The 22,134-nt window shown below is 38.6% G+C and overlaps 1 protein-coding gene across 3 annotated transcripts in view; it reads right to left on the bottom strand.

The window, feature by feature from the left end:
* cpeb2 (cytoplasmic polyadenylation element binding protein 2) overlaps positions 1 to 21,508 on the bottom strand; it is a 42,806-nt gene extending 21,298 nt beyond the window's left edge. For all 3 annotated transcript variants that reach the window (XM_067446795.1, XM_067446794.1, XM_067446793.1), the window contains exons 1-3: positions 19,661 to 21,508; positions 11,458 to 11,727; positions 5,378 to 5,468 (exon numbers count right to left, since the gene is read on the bottom strand). In XM_067446795.1, the coding sequence (XP_067302896.1) occupies positions 5,378 to 5,468; positions 11,458 to 11,727; positions 19,661 to 20,443 (1,144 nt within the window). In that variant the 5' untranslated portion in view covers positions 20,444 to 21,508. The remainder of the gene's footprint in view (positions 1 to 5,377; positions 5,469 to 11,457; positions 11,728 to 19,660) is intronic.
* Positions 21,509 to 22,134: the final 626 nt, after the last annotated feature.

Raw genomic sequence — 22,134 nt, forward strand, 5'->3', positions numbered from 1 at the left:
ATGGTAAACGGTAAACTAAAAACGGTAACTTCAGAATTTTAATTTGAATGGTAAACGGTAAACTAAAAATGATAACTTCTGAATTTTAATTTGAATGGTTAACGGTAAACTAAAAACGATGACTTCTGAATTTTAATTTGAATGGTAAACGGTTAACTAAAAACGATAACTTCTGAATTTTAATTTGAATGGTAAACGGTAAACTAAAAACGGTAACTTCTGAATTTTAATATGAATGGTAAACTGTAAACTAAAAACGGTAACTTCTGAATTTTTATTTGAATGGTAAACGGTAAACTAAAAACGGTAACTTCTGAATTTGAATTTGAATGGTAAACGGTAAACTAAAAACGATAACTTCTGAATTTTAATTTGAATGGTAAACGGTAAACTAAAAACGGTAACTTCTGAATTTTAATTTGAATGGTAAACGGTAAACTAAAAACGATAACTTCAGAATTTTAATATGAATGGTAAACTGTAAACTAAAAACGATAACTTCTGAATTTTAATTTGAATGGTTAACGGTAAACTAAAAACTATAACTTCTGAATTTTAATTTGAATGGTAAACGGTAAACTAAAAACGGTAACTTCTGAATTTTTATTTGAATGGTTAACGGTAAACTAAAAACGATAACTTCTGAATTTTAATTTGAATGGTAAGCGGTAAACTAAAAACGATGACTTCTGAATTTTAATTTGAATGGTAAACGGTAAACTAAAAACGATGACTTCTGAATTTTAATTTGAATGGTAAACGGTAAACTAAAAACGGTAACTTCTGAATTTGAATTTGAATGGTAAACGGTAAACTAAAAACGGTAACTTCTGAATTTTTATTTGAATGGTAAACGGTAAACTAAAAACGGTAACTTCAGAATTTTAATTTGAATGGTAAACGGTAAACTAAAAATGATAACTTCTGAATTTTAATTTGAATGGTTAACGGTAAACTAAAAACGATGACTTCTGAATTTTAATTTGAATGGTAAACGGTTAACTAAAAACGATAACTTCTGAATTTTAATTTGAATGGTAAACGGTAAACTAAAAACGGTAACTTCTGAATTTTAATATGAATGGTAAACTGTAAACTAAAAACGGTAACTTCTGAATTTTTATTTGAATGGTAAACGGTAAACTAAAAACGGTAACTTCTGAATTTGAATTTGAATGGTAAACGGTAAACTAAAAACGATAACTTCTGAATTTTAATTTGAATGGTAAACGGTAAACTAAAAACGGTAACTTCTGAATTTTAATTTGAATGGTAAACGGTAAACTAAAAACGATAACTTCAGAATTTTAATATGAATGGTAAACTGTAAACTAAAAACGATAACTTCTGAATTTTAATTTGAATGGTTAACGGTAAACTAAAAACTATAACTTCTGAATTTTAATTTGAATGGTAAACGGTAAACTAAAAACGGTAACTTCTGAATTTTTATTTGAATGGTTAACGGTAAACTAAAAACGATAACTTCTGAATTTTAATTTGAATGGTAAGCGGTAAACTAAAAACGATGACTTCTGAATTTTAATTTGAATGGTAAACGGTAAACTAAAAACGATGACTTCTGAATTTTAATTTGAATGGTAAACGGTAAACTAAAAACGGTAACTTCTGAATTTTTATTTGAATGGTAAACGGTAAACTAAAAACGATAACTTCTGAATTTTTATTTAATCTGTTTAATTTGGGAGGGTCAAATGTGACCTGGACATGTTGTCCTGAGATTTATCTAGTCTAGTCTGACAGATTTTTTAGAAAGCGTCCAGGTACACAGACAATCTGCTGTAATTCTTCCAAGTCCTCACACACACACACCATCTGTTGTCCAATTATTAAACGCAGAATCTCCTAGAGACATTGCAATGTTTCGCAGAGCTCTCATCGTCCATCCACGGTGAATCAAACTATTGTTTCGTTTCATCTGCTCTGTGATTACATACAATAACATCACAAGACAAACCAATACTGTAAGTGGTCCGGTGTCTTTGCCAAGAGTTGAATGTTTCAACAGCAGTGTGTTGTTTTGAGCGCTCCGGCTGGTGTCAGCACATTCCCTGATGCTGGCAACCACTCGTGACGACCCATTAACTGAGCCATCGGTTATTAAGAGGGTTTCTTAGGAGTGGTTCACTCAGCACATCTCCCACGATCTGTTCGATTAAGCCAACGTCGGCATGTTAGAAAATGTAAAGCACAGGTTGCTTAGCTACACCGCAGCTACATTTAGATCATAATTTGGTTTCCTACTCTTCACAATTCCCAAATTAAAGTCAACATGAATTGGCATTTGAAAGCTGCATTACTTCCATAATGTGATATTCCTGACTGAAGTATTCCAGAGCATCTCAGTGTATCCAATTGGATATCATTTTTATTTTATATTGCTATTTGCTGTTACTGTCATAACCTTTTATTACAATGACAGTTACAACAACATTAAAGTCACAATGAAATCAAAACTGACAATTCTTATTTTTTAAGGAATAAATCCTTTATCATAATTTATCCGTACACATCAAACTTGTATGCTCCATAATCTTTAATCAAATGAACTTCCTCTCCCTCTTGCAGTGACATCTTTTCTCTGATGATGTATTAGTGGTTTGAGGGCGGAGCAACCTGTCACTCAAATGAGATCCACCAATAGCAAACCACAACCATCCAAACAATTCCGCATGTCCAAAATCTAGTCCCACCCTACATTTTTACTTTTCCGACTTCTCCGCCGTTTCACTTTGGATATACGTCACAATAGGGAAGAAAAAACTTCCATTTTACGCTGACTTTAAATTGCAGTGTTAACTGGCAATGTTTTAGAAAGGCTGCATTATCAGTTATGCAAAATTAGACCCGAATCGAGTTTAAAATAAATGTTTTGATTCCATGCTGACTTTAAAGGGGACATGACATGAGAAATCAAATTTGCCTTGATTTGCCTTGCTTTTTGACATATAAGAGGTCTTTGTACCATTAAAACAAGTTTCATAGTTTAAAACGTCCGTCCTATTATAAACAAAACATTTGTTTAAATCAAGCTCAAAAAACGGCTCGTTTTGATATTGTGATTGTGTTTTAATGGCGTCCCGGATCACATTGGAGTATTATATGTTTGTTCTGAGCATTTTGTTTTGTAATCGAGGCACAGTATAATGGAGAGTTCGCGAAGAAACTGTCATTGAATCTGACAGCAGCTGCATCGCAAAACTCAAGTGAACAGTTTCAAAATGCTTCATCTGTAAATGACAGAGGGCTTTATATGGATAATGTTTTTCACTTACTAATGTGCTGTAGCGAGCGGCTATACTGTGTGACGTTCATCACACGCCATGACGACATGCCAATCATAATAGTGGCCGTTTACTGACAAGCCTTAAAGGAGCCACCCTTAAAAACAGATCATGCCAGACAGAGGGTCAGAATGAAGGTTGGATATACTAGCTTTTCCACAAATATCTTATATATTTGACTTTAATAACATTGTAAGTGAACCTCAATGAACATATTAAAATAGCCATGTCATGACCCCTTTAAAGGAGGGCCTGTGGGAACCGTAGAGAGCCCCATTCACTCTCCTGTCCTTTATCTGTCACACACATGGTGGCATGCGCTAAATATAGTCCGTACCCACACCCTTCCCTCTCTCTCTCGGTCTCTGCAGTAAGTGCCGCCCCATGTGTCTGGTCCATCTGCTCCAGCAGGCTGAGCGAGAAGCTCCAGTGAAGAGACAAAAAGTGACTGTAGCGCAGTGCCACACCCAGATCCACAGTACCACACACGCCCGCCCGTCACAGAGAGACACCGGCTCTTATGGGATTCAACACAAAAACAGCTTGGACAAAACAATCCTTTATTTATTCATTAACCAGTTTATTCAGTCGTATCCGAATCTTGACGATTCTATGGGCCATCTCCTGCCATGCGCGAGAGGCGGCCCATGAATTTTCTTGCCGATGATTTTATCCAGGGTAGGTCACCAGGTCTTTTCCCAACCCTCTCCATTACATGGCTTGGGACTCACACAAACACACACATATTCACACCTACAGACGACTTAGCATCTCCAATTCACCTATACCGCGTGTTTTTGGATAGCAGACATATGGAGACCATGCAAACTCTATATAGAGCAAAGCCTCCTGGATCAGTCAGGACTCAAACCGGGGACCTTCTTGCTGTGAGACGACCAGTGAGACACTGCGCCACCAGACACAACAATAAGTGGGCCCAAATAAAGCAAAAGGCCATGATAGGCAGCGCCACTATTTTAACCCAGATTAGATATGACATGGAGCACTTAAAACCTCCTACATAAAATGCTTTTGGCAACCTATTTTACAATACGATTCTATGTGTGTGTGTGTGTGTGTGGGGGGGGGGGGTGTAAAAGGGAACTTAATTGTTTAAATAAAGAATATATATATTTTTTTTACTGTGCTTACAGATAATATAATACTAATGAAGGCCACTTAATGTGCACACTTAAGTACACACTTAAGCATACACTTTTAAAGTCAAATTCAATGTTTCAATTTAAATTTTAAATCAGCTTTAATCTTTTGTCATGATTTAAAGAAATATTAAGTAATTATGAAATTGCATATAAAGATGTCTTACTTAAGAGTGTTTTTGACCCACTTAAGTTTAGATTGCAATTAATATACATATAAACTATAACACATTTTAATTTCAATGCAAGTAAAATCAGAAAACATTCAATTAATTTTGCATTTAAGTACATTACTTTAAAGTATATTATTTCAGAAACAAAAAGGCTACTCTTTTTAAAAGTGTACTTCTTTTTCACAAGGGAAGATGTACACTCTTTATGAAATATAATAAAGATACTTTTTTGAGTTACATGCACTGTCGAATATAGCAACATACTGACTTTTACCATGGTAAAATCCACTTTTTCACACCGCTTCAAGTAGTTTATTACTTTTCTCAGACTTGTTGGAAAACACTGTCAAAAAAGTACATTATTTTCTTTAACTGTGTTGTGTCCATAAGTGTGCATATATTGGCTATTTTACAACCGCTTTGAATTTCATCCAATCAGATTTTAGAGCCAAAATTATCCATTTTATAAGCTCACTTTTTGATATTAAGAAACATTTATCTCTAGCTAAAAGTGGCAAGAATCACAAGGCTCGACGCAACCCTCTCAATTATATTCTACTTTGATTTCCATGTATCAAGAGTCCAGAAAATAAACTAAATCAGTTGAAAACAGACTTTATACAAGCCATGCATAACGCATGAAATCTGTCCTCTACATCTTCATCTTCAATGTACATGTAGTCTTCAAAAGCCTTATACTTCCATTACAACAGCACTATGTGCAGGAAACGGATCTTACCCTTCAAAGGGTCTTGCTCCGCCCTCATGATGTCAATCAGTGAGCTCTCCAACGAATGCATGTTCAAGCTGTCATACATCCTGGATCGATCCTGAGGAACAGAGTAGAGGGATGTGTCAATATGTGTGCAATACAGATGGAAGCAGGTAGTTTGCTGTGGAATTATGGGATTACGTGCAGCACACTAATGCAGTTAGGAACAAACAGGCACCCTTGAACACAGGGAATGGCATTCTTTCCAAGCTGATCGCTCTAAGCAGGAATAGAGCGTGTTTGTGTAGGCCGCCAGTGTGCCAGTTCACCCCTGAAACCCTGGAATACTGCGGCGGACTGAATTCTGGGTCACGCTCACAATTCCAACCCTCTGGAATGTTGTTTGTAGAGCTGTCACGAGTAGAATTAACCAGGCAGGTTTGTTAGCTTTAGTGTATTTTGGACTGAAAGTTTAGCCAAACTGGTTAGGGCATGGATTTTTTTTAAGGCTGAATGTGTGTGTCGCTTGTTTTTGATATGCAGCTCTATTACGAGAATATCCCTCTTCCCTTTTGTCGGGGCATCCCGTCTCCCTATCACAACACCTGCCTAACAACATGCCACAGATATCTGTGTCATCGCCGCAATGAGCCCAAGAAGGAATGTGAACATAAACACAGCTATCCGCCACCCGGCAACCCTCCTAGACCTGTAAGTGCACTTTGCAGGAAACACATGCCCGGTGCGTTGACGACTGACACAAACACAGCACAGATACAAAACCAAGTTCAGGAGACCCACATTATCACAACCCTTGTGAAAAAAAGCGCACTCAGTTGTGTTGAATATGCACTTCTATGTATATTTTTGTATGTGCACTGAGAGATAACATTAATAGAAATAAAAGAACACTTAAAGAGAGTACACTTTCATACTACAGGCCCTATCATACACCCAGTGTTTTTTGCTAGTTTAAGCCCGACGCAGTTATTTTAGTTGACTATTCTTTTTCTAACTGAACACTCGACAGTAAGAAGTGTTCTGTTCATTGTTGTTGTATATAGCTGATGAGCTGGGCTCTTCATAAGGTTGAGTTGAGTTGCTGTGGTTTCTAGTCGTGCATTATGGTGCAGTTTGAAGTGTTTTAGTATGTGGTCCACCATGGTGAATCTTCAGCAAACACAACAGCAGCTGCTGTGTGGCAGGATAATACCAGATTACTGCCGCCCGCATCACTTCCTATCACCCACTTTGAGCCCAGCTCTGCAGTTATTCTAATGGAATATTTATAACACTCCTTGTTGAGACCAAACATGCATAAAAGCGATTTATTTCAATTTGACCTTTCCAAAATCAATAGTTCTGATTTATAGATGTGTTAGGTGAGAAAATGGCAGACTCTTGCAATAATAACGAACTGCAGAACCGCAGAGCCATACATCACAGCAGTCCAAGGACAGCAGCTCCAGGCTCCGGGTTGGGGTGGAGTTTACAGCATCATTAAGGGTAGATTTAGTGGCTGGGTGGGGTTGGCCATTCTTTAACTAATTAGTTATGTTGTATAAGTTTAATCGTGGCTACATCGTACAAGTTTTGTTTAAAGGTCCCGTTCTTCGCGTGTTTTCGAAGCTTTGATTATGTTTACAGTGTGCAATATAACATGAGTTCATGTTTCGCGTGTAAAAAAACAGTATTTTTCACACAATTGACTTATCTGTACAGCGCTGTTTCCTCTGTCCTAAAAACGGCCTGATGATTTCCTTGTTCTATGAAGTCCCTCCTTCAGAAACACGTAATGAGTTCTGATTGGGCCAGCGCTTCCCGTGTTGTGATTGGACAGCACCTTAGCGCACTTTGCCCTGAAAGTCCCGCCTCTTACGATAACGGGAAGATGCAAGCGCTTCTCCATGTGAGAGAGCAACGAGACCATGTCCCCTATTTTGCGTGTTCTCGTGGGCGGAGGGTTAGTCAGCAAACAGTTCTAGTGACGTCATTACAGCCCTGCACTTCCTGCTGTAGTCCAAACCGGCCGTTCGCTGTAGGCTTTGAAAGGGAACTTCTGTTAAATAAAATATCTCGCTTAGCATTGAACTTTGAGCTTTATAATTTTACAGGTATTATTTATGCTCCAACAGCAACATTTCACACTAACTAAAGTTTGAATGATGGAATCGCGAAGAACGGGACCTTTTAATGTTTAAGTTAAATCGTAGCCACATCGTATTAGTTTGTACATTTACATTTAATCATTTAGCAGACGCTTTTATCCAAAGCGACTTACAAAAAAGGGAAGAGCAATAGAAGCAACGAAACAAACAAGGCCAACAACCTGCAAGAGCTGTAAGAAATCTCAGTTAATTAAGCACAATATACACACATTTTCTTACTTTTTTTTTTGAGACAAACAAACAGAACATTTAATTGGATAGTTAAGTGCTTGTCTTTATTGGTCAGGTGCAATTGGAAAAGATTTTTTTTTTTTTTTTAAATGGCTAAAAACTCAGCAGCATGCACTAGTTTATTTTGTTGTTTAAGTTTAATCTTGGCCACATCGTGCTAGTTTGTTTCGTTGTTTAAGTTAAATCGTAGCCACATCGTGCAAGATTTGTTTCGTTGCTTAAGTTAAAAAGTGGCCACATTGTACTAGTTTTCTTCCGTTGTTTAAGTTAAATCGTGGACACATCGTACTAGTTTGTATCGTTGTTCAAGTTAAAATTTTAGCTATATCGTACTTGTTTGTTTCAAAGTTTAAGTTAAATCATAGCCACATTGTACAAGTTTTGTTTCATTGTTTAAGTTAAATCATAGCCACATCATACAAGTTTGTTTCAATGTTTAAGTTAAAACGTAGCCACATCGTACTAGTTTGTTTCATTATTTAAGTTATATCGTGGCCACATCATACTAGTTTCTTTCGTTGTATAAGTTAAATCGTAGCCACATCGACACATTGAGCGTTGTATACATAAATGTATATGATGGGCATTGTTTGGAAAGCACACAGGGAGCAAGTGTTGACCGCGTCAAATGCAGATGCTGCCAATTGGACCTGTCATGGCCATCTGCCTCCCACAGGTACAGCAGGTTTTAAAAAGGAAGCCCTTATAACAGTCCTGTACTGTTTTCCACATCCAGTCCTCTTCACAGGCCCTCACACTAGAGCTTACAGACAGAGTGAGGTTGGAAGGTGCTAAATATAGTTTTAGCAACATTGCCAGAAATAGTATCTGAAAAGCAGCTCAGTTCTCCAGTGAATAACATGAGGCCTGAGAACTCATGCTACCATTCAATGTCACTCAAATTCCAAATGTTCTCTTTTTCCTGCCTCTATTATTTCATTAACCACCGTTGTAGTCGAGACCAGCTCAATCGAGTCTGTTTTAAGACCACATGCTCAGTTTATAACAAGACCAACAGGTGAAACATGAAGAACGATGCTGCTTTCACACCATGTCATAATTACTAGATGACAACATGTGGCATTGTTCACTGAACGTCCTCGGAATCATCCGTTTCTATGGCAACACTATGAATGATAAAATGAAGCTGCAGCGGTCAGGTGGTACAAGTCAGAGCTCCCTGAAAATTCCAAGTTCTGTGAGGACAAGAACACAATTTCATGTGGATTCAGACTCGTCTTGATTCAAACACATTTGAATATAAAAGTTCAAATCATTTCTTGGGAAATCGAATGAAATAATTTTATCTCTGTCCATTCCTCCTTCCTCCATTTTTTCTGTTTTGTTTCTCTTTTCAGCACATGACGCATTTGATCGCTGGAACGCGAAGCGAGCACGGAGCAGGAAGAAGAGGACAGGAGGAGAGAGGAGAGGCGCGCGGAATGCGAGGAATTCCAAACGGCACCCTGTTTATGGAAATGAACAATACCGTAGATACTACTAGAGTCTGACCTGTTTCCTGAGAGAGGAGAAAAGAAAGTGATGAAGGCCAGACCACACTCATCTCAGGTTCCTCATTTCAGTTCTGTTAGGCACAGCTCTAAAGGATGTGATGTGCTAAACACTGATCTGGTCGGAAATGAAGTACCAACAAACAATATGTTATTCAGTGACAGACTATACCAGCAGCTCTTAATGACGGAACGGCATGTAAAATATGTCAAAACTAAACTGGTTTAATTCAATAGCACATCTATAGCCATTAGCACACAGGGCCTGAATAAGATTAGCCGACCATAGAGAGCAAGGATGGCAAAAGTACTAGTAGACATATGATGCTAACTCGATACTAAAATAAAAAGCAACAATAGCAGCCTGTATATTTAAACCTGAAGTGAGTGGATAAACTCCTCATTCACATGTAAATGACCTGCTGTTTCAGCTCCACTACAAAACAATGGGGCAACACCACAAAGATGTGTTACTCTCACCCTTTTTCCTCTTTAGCTTCTCACAGTTTCTCACTTTTAGCATGAAGGCGAGAAAATCTCAGACTCTTACTAAATGTTTGAAATATTATGCAGGGCTGGACAATATATTGAATATTTACTATACATTTGCAATAATTTTCCTGGTACTATTAAACATTATGAATATCAAATATCACAATGCGCTTTTTATTTGATCTTAAGGATCACAGGAGGAGAATCGCAGAGATTAGTTGAGTTTCGAGCTCAGAAAGCCTTTAAAAAAATCGAACAACCCCTAAATCACCACATGTTGTTTAAGAGGGTTTCAAGAAAAACCTTCCTTGCTCATCCAGAAACAATCTTCCACATATTCAGTGGACTTCAAAGGGATCTGGTTCTGTGGTCAGATAAAACTAAATAAAGACCTTTTTTGTGTCCACAGCTAAAAATACAGCTGGATCTTTAATGTTGAGGGCCTATTTTTTTGCTGGAGGTCCTGGACATCTTGTTCAGATACATGGAAACACGGATTCTAGGAAATACCAGCAGTTAAAAAATAAAAGACTGACTGCCTCTGCTAGAAATCTTATAATGGGCCGTGGTTGGATCTCTCATCAGGACAACGATCCAAAAAAACATCAAACACACAAATGTGTCCCTGAGCACAAAATGAAGCTTCTGCCATGACCGTCCCAGTCCCCTGACAAGAACCCTATAGAAGATGAGTGATGAACTGAAGAGAAGAAGCACCAGTATGGATCTGTGAATCTGAAGGATCTGGAGAGGTTCGGTATTGAGTAAAGGTCTCTGATATCATGTCAGGTGTTCTCCAAACTCATAAGGCATTATAGAAGAAGACTTAGAGCTGTTATCTTGGAAAAAGGCTATTGCAAAAAGTATTTAATAAAAGGGTAACAGTAATTGTGGCCAATGTGTTTTGGAGAAAAACATTTATTTCATAATGTGATTTACCCCCACTTTTAATTATTTTACTTTAATGAAAGGGTTAGATTTTTGCAATTTTTTAAATGACAGATCAAAAGGATAAACAATGCTGATTTATTTTTACAGCCATCTTTGATCATATTTACCAGGGGTGCCAACCATTTTGGCCATATATATATATATATATATATATATATATATATATATATATATATATATATATATATATATATATATATATATATATATATATATATATATATATATATATATATAATTTTTCTTAGCAAATATAAACCTCCCAGCCCCAGTAGTACAAGATCTTAGAAGGTCATCCTCATAACAAAAAGGTTAATGGTCATACGAACATGGGATTGAACTTCAGATTCATGAGATTCGTGTACCATTTATGTATTCATTGTCCCAGGAGGCATGTCTAACAGCAAACCAGAGATTAAACAGATTTAATTTATTTTTCCAAAAAGCACATTGACACCAGACGGGCTGATTTCTCTACATTTAGACTAAACAAACACTCCAGAACTGAGTTCAGACTTCCACACAATAATGAAGAGAGAGGACGGGTTCCTTCAGGATCAAACCGGCAAAACCCTGATGACCTCACCGTGAGTCATCATCGATCCTGTAGGACTTGAACATCCTAGAAGCCACACCAATGATGTCTGATGCATATGCATATTGAGCAACAATTAAATAATAATGCAAACTCAACTCCCTGCATCCACCTCCCATCCCAGCCCAAGTGCCCACATCCAAAAGCTCATACATGTACCTGCAGGGGCAGCAGCGTGTTGCTGTTGTTGTCGGTACGGAACATATTTTCTTCAATCCAGGATTTAGGTCCCAGGGAGCCAGCGGAGCGGGGAAACTTTGGCGGAGCGATGACGTTACTGGAGAAGGGTTTCTTCATGGGAGATATCTGGTTGATGGAGCCTGGCACACCCATGCCGCCCCCACGCCGATGGTCTCTGCCCCAGGACATGCCTCCAGAGTTCCAACCGCTGCCCTGGTGGCTGCCCCACGGGGACTGCTTCATCATGGGCTACAGACAAACAGAAAGTCTAGTCAGATACAAAACGCAAGTACTTGAATGCAAACACTAGATTTGAAGTTCAAGTCCATTTCAAGGCAAGTCAACTCGGCGGCCATCTTGGAGGTGCATCTATTTGCAGATATATTATTAATGAAATGACAAATTAAACAAATTAAATTTTAACTGTTGTGTATGTTTAAAGTTCATTTTAATTGTACTAAACTGCAACGTCATCATTTCAAATGTGTAAATACATATAGATTTGAATGCATGACATACAAGTTTCAATAGAAACAACATTAAAGCATATTTTAATTTACCATAAATGCTTACCAGTAGATTCGCCTGTACACTTGAACCATATTTCAAACAGAATAATTACAAAATTACATTAAAAAAGTAGTAAAATCCTACTTCCTACTAAAAAGCACTCTACTAGTTGCATTTATTATAAATTTAAACTATAATACATCGTAATTTTTTGCAATTAACATGCTATTAAGTGACAGAAAACATTACATTTTTAAAAGTATGCTAAAGTATACTTCTTTTTCACAAGGGCCACGCCTCTGAGTACAAGATGATGTCATCAATACTTTTGTTTGTTTTTTCTATAAGAGAAAGACTGCACATTTTTATTGCATATTCCAGTTTAAGGTTAACTGCATCAAGGAGCACTTGTATACTGTATAGATGACCTCAAAGCTAACAGAAATAGAGTGAAAGCTACAAATTTAACGCGTGTGTGGGAATCTGAATGAGAGTGACTGGTTTAATCGCCCATATGTGTGTGTGTGTGTGTGTGTGTGTGTGTGTGTGTGTGTGTGTGTGTGTGTGTGTGTGTGTGTGTGTGTGTGTGTGTGTGTGTGTGTGTGTGTGTGTTGAGCATGGCCAGGCTTTGCCTTGCTGTACAAGTAAGAAGATTTAAAGCTTTACATCTAACACTCCACATCTCGTGAACCAAGTGGCGAAAGCACACAATGTTTTTATCGTAGAATAATGTGGGAACACACATGAATGCACTTCCTTGCCAAACAGTCCACAGCAAATAGTGACAAAAATAAACAAATTTTCATTTTCAGCAGGTGTTGTCATTGCATAGTGTGCACAACTCTCCTCAAATGAGAGTCCCACCCATCTCCGTAATGTCTTTGTGTGTAATTGGGTAATGGCCTGAGTGTGTGTGGGTGGGTGTGCGAGACTGTGTGCAGATACAATCTGGTTGAGTGTTTAAGGGATAGTGAGAGATAATTACCCTTGATGGCGTCTAGACACTGGAAAGATGTTGTGGTGAACTATGCAGCAAGAAGTAATCCACATGCTAGGACCTGCGCTGATGGTTTGACATATATGTGCAACGGCAGAAATGTGTCAACCAGTAGAGATGATGCCATATTGCTTTACATTATTTAAACATATGAAAGATCAAAGAACCTAAATGCAAAGCAAGTTGTTTGGAGTTGCCAACCAACATTTCAACTTGCCGCAATAATACAGGTTGCGTCCAAGAGTTTAGCTGACTTGTTGACTCGCTGCCAAAAGTGTCAACTCACAAAAGTGATTTCGGACAAGCTTCTGAGCCAGCAGAACCATCTAATGAACTAGAACAAAACAGTAAAAGTTGTGGTTATAATCAAGCATATTTATCTACAATGACGAACTTATGCCTGCTACGTGTGATTTCAGCGATTCTATAAGATCGTTACAAATCACCACGTGGATCTAATAAACGTGTACAACATGTATGTAGAGTCAGACTGTACGATGTTGACACCTATTGAATCGTAGACTGCGATGAAAGTTAGTATTGAAGAATAAAACGCCATATGCTTGAGCTAGTGCTGAACAAATTATGCGAGATGAATAGCATTTTGGCAATTGTGTTTTTTATGTGCACTGAAAAAAGTGGAGGAAGCGAAAGAGGGGAATAGGGATGCGTTCAAGGCTGGGCAAAACAGGCTGACTTGGCATACCAATTTTGCAAATGGAACTTGAGGTAAATTTTAGTGCCATGTCGCATTGATCAGTACGCCATTAAATGCTGCATTTTAATTGGCTAGTCAGTAGACACAGGTCGTAGCAGCAAACACACAGTGAGACGATCATGAAGATGTCCCAATAATTTTTCATCTTTCATCTAGCACAGCCAAAAATCATAGTGTGTCCCAGGCATTACAAACACAATTTTAAAGGAACAATATATAATTTTTTCTCTGTCAGAGGTCGCTTATTCAAAACAAAGGTGTGACGCATGGATTTTGTGAAGATGTTATAATGCCGCTTCTGCTTCTTCCACTTATGCGTATGTGGGGTAATGCTGTTTTATCAAATTAGACATATTTGAGTGTGCTGAAAGTTATGTTATAATGCTGCTCTGTGCGTTTGTTCAGCGGCTGCTATAAGACACTTTATCGCTAGAGCGATATTGGACATGGTAAAACATGGTACTCACGGTAAATCAAGGAAACCAGATTTAAACGATAAGACTAACTGTGTTGAGCAGCAGGAGAACAATGATTAGTGTTCTGTCGATGAATGTTTCCAAACAGTTGCTCACCTGTCTAATAAAACACATCATATATTAAAGGGTCTTTGGTGTTTCCATGGCTTCTACAAAATAAACAGGAAGCGTAAAGTAGAGACGAGCTGGCCGTTGCCACACCCGGATAACAGAAAATGGGCAAAGAGGCGGGACATGGGCAGAGCTGAGGTGAGGTGACACGATGACTTACAGACATCAGACAAACAGATATCCACCTGTCAATCAGAGTGACCATGCCCTTAATTATGCAGAACTTTAAGGCTTTATATAATGTAAACGAATTAGTTATTAAAAAAAAAAGCACACCCTCACAGTTGTCATTAAGGGCAAAATTAGCCGTATAGACCAACATCACAATTTGTACCAAGCTGTAAACATGTTTTTTTCTGCTGTAAAGTTGGCCATTTTAACATGAGGCTCAATGAGATTCTGCTCCCTTCTGGAGCCTGTGGCCAGTCGAGGAAGTGCACTTCCGTATTAACTTCAAGAGAAACTGGGGGAGGTTGCCGCTTGGATATAACAGGCAGTGAAGGATACGCCCATGCTGCTTTCGAAAATCAATCAGATGAAGGTATCTCAGGAGACAGGAAGTGATGCGATCACTGGATTCATTCGGATGTGTCTCGTTGCCTACCTACATCCGTCTCCGCTCAGCATTTCTCCGAATCACAGAGCTCTGTTCGTATGCAATCACAGATCTATTCATTTTATAATATTAGGTTTACCGATTTGAGTTTGAACTCTAGTGCTACATAATGTAATAATTTTTCATGATTATGAATGATCTTATCTTTTGGTTTATGTCCATCAATTTCCAACTGATATGTACAGTATGTATTTATTTAATTTGTTACAGTATTTATTAATATTTGCTAATGTTAGTTAATTAAAATCCAGCTGTTCATTGTTTGCTCATGTTAGTTCACAGTGCATTTACTAATGTTAGAAAATACAACTTTTGATTTTAACAATACATTAGTAAATGTTGGAATAACTATCCACTAAGATTCATAAATGCTTAAGAAGTATTGTTCATTCTTAGTTCATGTTCACTAAGGTTATTGTTAACTAAACCTTGTAGTAAAGTGTTACCTATTCAATTTGTTTAATTGTCTCCTATGCTCATCAATGCTGCATTTATTTGATTATTATTATTACGGCTACTATTAAAACAACTATTTTCTATTGTAATATGTTAAAATGTAATATATTCCTGCAGCTAAAAAGGCTATAATGAAACTGTGGTTGGAACCGTCTACCCCAGCTGTGTCTATGTGGAGGGCTTATTTGTTGGACATTGTCGTATTAGAATGTACCACAGCTAAACTGCACTGTGCCTCCAGAAGGACATTACAATTTTGGGTGGATCTCTTTAAGAATTTGTCAAAAAGTTCAAATCTTGAGATGTACCTTTATCTATAAGTGTGTATATGTAGAATTGTATTTTTGCTTATTTGCTTTCCTTCTTTGTATCTGTGTCCCATGGTATACTAATCTTTCTAAATGGATCCATGTTAACATTTTCAAGTCTTCTTTTTACGTCTTGTGATCGTGGGTGGATTTTGGGCTCTGATGTAAATAGTTAAAATGTAAAATGTCTAATAAATAAAGAATCAAAAAAAAAAAGTAATATATTCCTGTGATCGAAGCTGAATTTTCAGCATTATTACTCCATTGACACGTGATCCTTCAGAAATCACATGATCCTGCTCAAGAAACATCTCTTATCATTAGCAATGTTGAAAACATCTGTGCTGCTTCATATTTTTAATATATTTTGGAGACAGTGATACAATTCTTTCACGATTCTTAGATCAGTTCAAAAGAACGGCATTTATTATGAAAAGAAATCTTTTCCTGATTGATCATTTTAATTTCCTGACCATTTTCCATGACGTAAAATGACTCATACGAAGTTATAAGGTTATGGTCAGACCTTTCACACCTAATACATACACACATTCACGGTTCTCGACTCCTTGCGGAAGGGAGTCTCCAGCTTAGCAATATCATGCTAAAAGACGTTCACTCTTAACAGCTGTTAGACCAGCATGACTTCAGATGTACAAATATCACAGTGACAGATATAGGGCCACTCCTAAACCATGTGACCGACCGTCTCCCCCTCCGCCTCTACCCCACCCCCACAAGACCAAACGCACACAGGCCTAGAATACTTCACCACCAGATACTAAGATATCGGATCTGCGACGACGTAACTAGGTTTTTTGCAACGCATAATGCATCCAAAATGCTCTTCATTGCATGTGCACTGCAAAAAAATACTTACTTTTTGTCTTGTTTCTAGTCTAAAAAAAAACGTCTCTTGCTTTTACTAGACAAGTAAAAAGACATGATATTTTTCCTTCTTTTCTGGAAACAAGATTTCAAACAGAGACAAGATTATTTTTCTTACTCCATTGCCAGATCATTTTGCTTGTTTTAAGAAAAACCTCACTTTCATTTTGGAAGGGTAAACAATTGAATAAAGACAAGAAAAAATATCTTATGCCATTTCACTTATCTAGTAAATGCATCGTGATTTAAGAATTTTTTGATATTTGGACTGGAAACAAGACAAAAATACTAAATAACACTAAATAATTTTTTTGTGTGAGTTTTCCAACAGATGGTATGTTGAGTTTTTATGACCAATTCTGGTCCATAAGAGTCAAGTATTTGCTTAGCTTAATTCAGATTACAAACGCACGATACTGAAATAATAAAATACAATTACATTTTTTGTGCTGTTGTAGCTTCAGTTGTGGCGCAGCACAGCAAACATCATAAATGTGGAATATCTATTGTAATATCAAAGAAATGCTTAAACATAAAAAGGAACATTCAGCAAAATGGCCACCACGCCATATCAGTGAAACGCCAGCGCAGAGTGAAGCTTGGACTGCAGATTACTGTAATAACGGCTTTTTCAACCAGCGCTGCAGTTTAACAGGGTGTTGACATCTCCGGCTTCTGAGCACTCGATGGGAGATCTCACTGAATGCCCCAGAGGTCAAGACATCCCTGGAATGTCACGTGAAGCCCTTCAATATTACCACGCAGGGCCGTAACCACCATAGACATTATATCGTCCCCCTGAACCATTAGAAATGGCCAAACGGTCCCCCCAATATTTGATATTGTTGTTGCTGCTCAGCTGTCCTCCATTACACAACACTGTTTGTTGCTAGGATGACAAAAGTAAAATACATTACAATAAAAACAATAAATTACATTTTTAGGTTGGTCTGCCTCAGCGGTCAAACAGTGCTCGTCGCTGTCAGAATGAGTGAGATGGCCAATCAACGCAAAGAAGGCGGGGCTTACTGTTAGTGCAAACACTTTAGTTAAAGCAGTAAAAAGATTGTGTATAATAACACAATCGATTATAAGATGTAAGTAGCTAAACATATTATCCTTGTTTTTCTTTTTTATTCTTACACATGGTGTTCTTATTTCTTATGCATATGTTATCACTATTTTAATTCATTTCTATGTAAAGCACTTTGAATTGCCATTGTGTATGAAATGTAGCCTGACAAGCCAGACCCACATCAAGATGTTTGGTCTGGAAACTCACCATTGACAGGGCTCAATCCGAGGGGCGGGATAAACGGTTGTCTTTCAAACTCCCTCTGCACGCGATAGGATAGCGCTACAACCAACCAGAGCAACGAAGGTGAAGCAGAGCTCGTTGACAGATTAAACATTTGCCGTATCCAGTCGGCAAAACTCTGAACACAGAGTGACTTCAGAGTGACTGAAGAATGACTTCAGTGCCGTTCTTTGTTCTTTTCTCAGAGAAAAGCTTAACTCCAAGTCTTCCAGAGTCGCGGTCAAAGCTAATTCGTAAGACCGCCGTTCGCCAGCTTCTGTGTTTACTAGCAGCACGCAAACGCAACTCGGCCGTCATTATGTTAAGCCCCGCCCACCGGCTCTACATATTATGTGATTGGCCCGACCAGAGTTTTGTTTTTTAGCTCAGAAGTGTATTGAGAGTTGCTAGATGACACTCGCGGCAGATTGCGTCTAGATTTCTAGGCTATATGAAATGTGCTATATAAATAAATTTGCCTTGCCTTCCCTAAACATTCAATATTTGAAAACTGTTTTACGATAAAAACAGAGATATAAGTGATACAAACTACTTGCCATTTTAATTCAATTTAATTGAAAATATGACATTGTTTATAAAAATCATAACTGAATTTGATGTGACAAGAAACGGTTTGCATTTTGACATATTTGGCAGAGGAAAATAAAAGTGATCTTGTGCATATTTACATATATATATATATATATATATATATATATATATATATATATATATATATATATATATATATATATATATATATATATATTATTTGCAAATATTTTACTTCATAACTACAATAGAACTGGAACTTTCCTTAAATCCATTATAATCCTTTAATAATTTAATTCCTTTAAATAAACCAATAGCACCCTCACATACACACAAGTGTCTGAGTCTAAGACATGGTTTACGACCTTGTTACCGCGGCTCATGCTCGCTTCCCAGAAAACAAATGGAAAAACATATCTATTTCTGTATGATGCAGAGTGCAAATCAACTTCTTTTGCCAAAAATGTGTATTGTAAAACCATAGCAAGGTGTTCAGTATCCCACCATGCACTGAACTCGGCCTGACCTTGCATGTCCACCATGACTCATTATTTGATTGTACTGCCACAAGGAATTATGACATTACACCCAACTGCATTCAAAATGACAGTTCTTATTTCTGAGATTGTAACCGAATGCTATTCGCAATGTTTCACACTGAATTGCAGGATTGCATTGTGAATATTGTTATCGGTATGATTCTGGAGATGTATGGGTTACTTTTATAATGCGCTTTTTGGAGCTTCAAAAAGCAGGCTTATTAAGCTCGGAATAGCCAAGATATTTTTAATAAGCTGTATAACTCAGATTATATTTGGCTGAAAGAAGAATGTCATATACACCTAGAATGGCTTGAGGGTTAGTAAATTATGGAATAATTTAAATTTTTGGTTGAACAAACACTGTTTTTTTTTTTTTTTTAAGAAGTCTCTTCTGCTCATTCTGCATCTATTCAATCAAAAATACAGTAATATTGTAAAGTATTAACAGTATGTTTTATTATAGCTTTATACACATGATAATGCAATGACAGGCATTTGTATTCAACGCACAGACGTCACAATGGCTTCACGCACTGAGCGCTGCATTATGACGCAACAGAAGAAGCCGTTCCATTACGTTTGCGTCACAATGACAGTTTAACAGCTTTTAGAATCTTCGGCGTTCTATGTTCTTCTACTAATTTTCTACGCGTTATATAGTACGCGTTTAGTTTGACTTAACGGGTGATTAACCGAGGCCGGTTTGCTCACCTGGTGGTGGTGGTTGTAGTTGTTCCTCTGCTGCAGAAAGGCGCCCTGCTGCGGGGGAATCTGCGGGCTGACCGGGGACCGACGGCTCTGCGGCGGCTGCGGGGGGACGTTGATCTGGGGAGGAAAGGGGCTACTGAACCCCTGCACCGGGCACGGGTTCGCCGAGAAGCTCTGGAAGAAGCCGGGGTTAATAGAGGAGGGGATGCCAGGATAGAAGTTGTCAGGCTCGGTGGTGGGGATCGGGTTTATTGCGTTAGCGGAATTGGAGACGGGCGGAGGAGGGGAGCTCGTCTGCACGGACCACGGCGTACCGAACGCGGGCAGGGTTGGGGAGGCTGAGCCGCCGCCGGGGTTCTGCATCTCCGGGAAAGCGGCCGCGAGCATGTTAGTGCCACCGGTGCCGTTGTTGATGTGGTGGGCGCTGGGGGACTCCATCGGGATCTTCACCTTGGACGATGGCGCATCGGTGTCCAGGCCCGTGGAGGAGGAGGAGGAGGTGGAGGAGGAGGAGAGCTCAGCCTGCTGATGTGTGTTCCGGTCGTGCTGAAGGTCACCGGCTGTCTGTGCGTGACCTACAGCGGAGAAGCTGGACTGAGAGGCTGTCAACCCAGCAGGCTCATCCTGCATGTTGCGCTGATGTGACGGGAAAAGAGGGGACGCCAGAGGCGAGCTGCTGGGACACACCGGAGACGGGCTGGAATAGGGTGTGAACGCGCCTCCGCCGAACAGTGTGGAGCTGCTGGTGTTCGCTGTCTGCAACAAGCCGAACCCGTAATCACCCATTTACTTGCGTCAAAACAGCGCAGCTTTCCTATTCCCAGGCCTGCTCAGGAACAATAAGAGACGCACAGTGTGTCCTATAACTTCCTAAAGCCTGTGTGGAGCGAGAGAGGAGGAGCTTTCGGTCGAGTCGGTCACCTTTTCGCGCACTATAAATATTGTTCGCGGATTTAATTGTCTGCGGCTTTTTTTAGCCGTTCTAGCCGTCCGTCCGTCCGACCGACCGCGCATCCCCCTCCTCGCGTTACCGGCTGATCTGCTGCTGCGGCAGAGGATTAAAACTCCTGCATGCGCGTCACCGCCGCGTCACAATGCGTGCGCGACCCCGCCTCCCTCCCAGCCGCAGAGAGAGCTGCAATGTGCGCGTCACTCATTCATTATTCAGGAGGTGCAGCAGAGCGGAGCAGAGCAGTCCGCCCGCTGTCCTGAGCGCCGCTGAGCTTTGACACTGTCGAGAATATGGCAGCTGTTGGTCAACTGCTCATTCGTGGGTCTTCCAGTCCTCTCACCTTTAGCCTTTATAGTCCGCCGCCGAGGCATACGCACGGCTGAAATAAAATGCTTACTGTGCATAATGAACATTCTCATATCATATTGCAGGGCGGACTTTCCTGGTTGATAGAACATTTGAATTCTGTATAGTGTAGGCTACTGTACAGTACTGAGTATGCAGTGTAGCTTATCCTGTTTAGCTAGCTAGCCCTATTTAGTCACTTCACCCACAAATTAAAATTCTGTCATTAATTCCTCACCCTCATGTCGTTCGACACCTGTAAGACTTCGGAACACAAAAGAAGATATTTTTGTTGAAACCCGACGGCTCAGAATTAAGGCCTTCATTGACACCAATGTCATCTCCTCTCTCAAGACCCATAAAGGCCCTAAAGACGTCGTTACAAAGCCAATCTCACTACAGCTCTCTACAATCATTTTATGAAGCCACGAGGATAGTTTTTGTGCGCAAAAAAACAACTAAATAACGACTTATGTAGTGATGGCCGATTTCAAAACAAAGTGTCGAACCGTTATGAATCAGTGTATCGATTCATGATTCGGAGTCAAACTGCCAAACTGCTGAAATCGTGACATTGGCGACCTGAAAGTTAGTACTATAGTAACTACATAACAAAGACACTGTAAAATAAAGTGTTATCGTGTATAAATTAAATGTATAAAGTGATTACATTTAGCATTCAGTGCATAGTTATGTCCTGTGGATATTTTGTAGTGTAGGCTACACTATATAATGTACTATAAAATATAGATTACACCATAGTATTCAGTACATATAGGCCTAATATATTCTATGCAGTTTATATTTTTTATTATATCGTGTATACTATAGTATAGTAGGCCTATATTCTATATAATGTAGTAGGATATAATCTTACGTATTCAATACATATTAGTCTTCTATATTCTAGTTTATTACATATGTAGTCATTATTTATTATATTTAGTATAATGTAGGCTACAGTAGTATATTACATAGCCTTGTAGTAGTACTATACAATAAAGATTATACAGTACTGCTTTATTTTTATAGTGTCCTTGTTACATATGTTACATTACTGTAGCAATAAGAAGGAAATTATACGCAACTAACCCTAAACCAAACCCTAACCGTAATTATATATTAAGAACATGTTAATTAATATTACTTTGTACTTAAATGTATAGTTGCACTGTAACAA

This window comes from Pseudorasbora parva, chromosome 6 (assembly GCF_024679245.1).
Source record: "Pseudorasbora parva isolate DD20220531a chromosome 6, ASM2467924v1, whole genome shotgun sequence".
NCBI lineage: Eukaryota > Metazoa > Chordata > Actinopteri > Cypriniformes > Gobionidae > Pseudorasbora > Pseudorasbora parva.